This window comes from Palaemon carinicauda, chromosome 21 (genome assembly GCF_036898095.1).
Source record: "Palaemon carinicauda isolate YSFRI2023 chromosome 21, ASM3689809v2, whole genome shotgun sequence".
NCBI lineage: Eukaryota > Metazoa > Arthropoda > Malacostraca > Decapoda > Palaemonidae > Palaemon > Palaemon carinicauda.
In genome coordinates, this window is record NC_090745.1 from 125,925,570 (window position 1) to 125,927,755 (window position 2,186).

General features: G+C 44.2%; 1 protein-coding gene across 1 annotated transcript; it reads right to left on the reverse strand.

The window, feature by feature from the left end:
• Positions 1 to 216: 216 nt before the first annotated feature.
• LOC137615124 (uncharacterized) lies at positions 217 to 1,446 on the reverse strand. Its single transcript, XM_068344756.1, has one exon. It carries the CDS (start codon positions 1,444 to 1,446, stop codon positions 217 to 219), a length of 1,230 nt encoding a protein of 409 aa, XP_068200857.1.
• Between the last annotated feature and the right edge of the window lie 740 nt (positions 1,447 to 2,186).

The following is a 2,186-nucleotide window of genomic DNA, read 5'->3' on the forward strand; positions in this document are numbered from 1 at the left end:
TAGAGAGAATAGACCAAATGAACAGAAATTAATATAACAGTTAGCTGGTAGACGAAAGGTTAAGTTTCTGAAGCAAATGAATTCGCGATAACTGGTAGTTGTTGGTTTATATTGAGCTGGTGGGTCTTATTTCAAAGATGTTGTAAGGTTGGTAAGTGGATAAGAAGGCCTGTTATAGACTTTTGATCACTTTTCAACCAACAAAATCGAAAATATTTAATAACAGAGCATTGGAAAAGAGAGAACACCAGAATCCTCTGGAACACCAGAATCCTCTGGAACACCAGAATCCTCTGGAACACCAGAATCCGCTGGAACTCCAGAATCCAGCCGAACACCATACTCTGCTGGAACACCAGAATCCACAGGAACACCAGAATCAAGCAGAACTCCAGATTCCGCTGGAACACCAGAATCCACTGGAACACCCGAATCCAGCTGAACACCAGAATCCGATGGAACACCCGAATCCAGCTGAACACCAGAATCCGATGGAACACCAGAATCCAGCAGAACAGCAGAATCCGCTGGAAAACCAGAATACATCGTAACACCAAAATCCGCTGGAACACCAGAATCCGCTGGAATATCAGAATTCAGCAGAACACCAGAATCCAGCAGAACACCATAATCCGCTGGGACACCAGAATCCACAGGAACACCGGAAACCAGTGGAACACCAGATTCCACAGGAACACCAGAATCAAGCAGAACTCCAGATTCCGCTGGAACACCAGAATCCACTGGAACACCAGAATCCAGCTGAACACCAGAATCCGATGGAACACCAGAATCCAGCAGAACAACAGAATCCGCTGGAAAACCAGAATACATCGTAACACCAAAATCCGCTGGAACACTAGAATCCGCTGGAACACCAGAATCCGCTGGAATATCAGAATTCAGCAGACCACCAGAATCCAGCGGAACACCATAATCCGCTGGGACACCAGAATCCACTGGAACACCAGAAACCAGTGGAACACCAGAAACCACAGGAACACTAGAATCAAGCAGAACTCCAGATTCCGCTGGAACACCAGAATCCACTGGAACACCAGAATCCGATGGAACAACAGAATCCGCTGGAAACCCAGAATACATCGTAACACCAGAATCCGCTGGAACATCCGTATCCGCTGGAATATCAGAATTCAGCAGACCACCAGAATCCAGCGGAACACCAGAATCCGCTGAACCACTAGAATTCAGTGGAACACCAGAATCCAGCGGAACACCAGAATCCAGTGGAACACCTGAATCCAGCGGAACACCAGAATCCGCTAGAACAACAGAATTCGCTGAAACCCCAGAATCCAGCAGAACACCAGAATCCGCTGGAAAACTAGCGTACATTGTAACACCAGAAATTGCTGGAACACCAGAATTCAGCGGAACTCCAGAATCCGCTGAAACACCAAAATCCGCTGGAAAATTAGAATACATCGTAACACCAGAATCCTCTTGAACACCAGAATTCAGCAGAACACTAGAATCCACTGGAACACCAGAATCTACCGGTCTCGAAGCAAAAGTCTCTCAATAGAGGGCTAATAGATGCTACTGGTTTGAGGAGAATAGAAAGTCAATGTATCTATATAAGGATATTGGCATAGATTCCGTCATGATATTATAGCTCATTAGTAATTGTTACTTGTAAGCTTCTAATACTACGAACATATATTTTTGAGAGAAACGGTTAATGTTTTTTTTTTTTTTCACTCTGCATAATTGATGCTGATTTCATTTTTTTCACTGCATAATTGATGCTGGTTTCGAGAAGCAAATATTTTTCCTGCGTTTTCCTTCTGTATACGAAAATGAAGCCTACTTTCCTCACTGGGCTATTTTTCCCTATTGGAGCCCTTAGACTTATAGCATCTTGCTTTTCCAACGGGTTATAGCTGAGCTAGTAATAATGATAATAATAATAACAAATACAACTGTTTCTAGTCCCCTGCAGTACAAAGGCCTTAGACTTGTCCTTACTCATGTCCGCAGTTTGGCTATTTCCTCACTAGGCTGTCCATTGGGTTGGTGATGGTGGGAGACGTAAGTCTGATCGCTCACAACAAACCAAGCTAGTATGGGCGACCCTGACTAGCACAGCTTCGCTGATCATGGTGGTACACAGACCCTTCACCACATTAAGATATCCCCACTTAAATTGTGTTTCCACACACACA

Bases quoted from the DNA above. Each gene is read 5' to 3' on its own strand.
- LOC137615124 (XM_068344756.1), bottom strand. From the start codon at position 1,446: ATGTATTCTAATTTTCCAGCGGATTTTGGTGTTTCAGCGGATTCTGGA.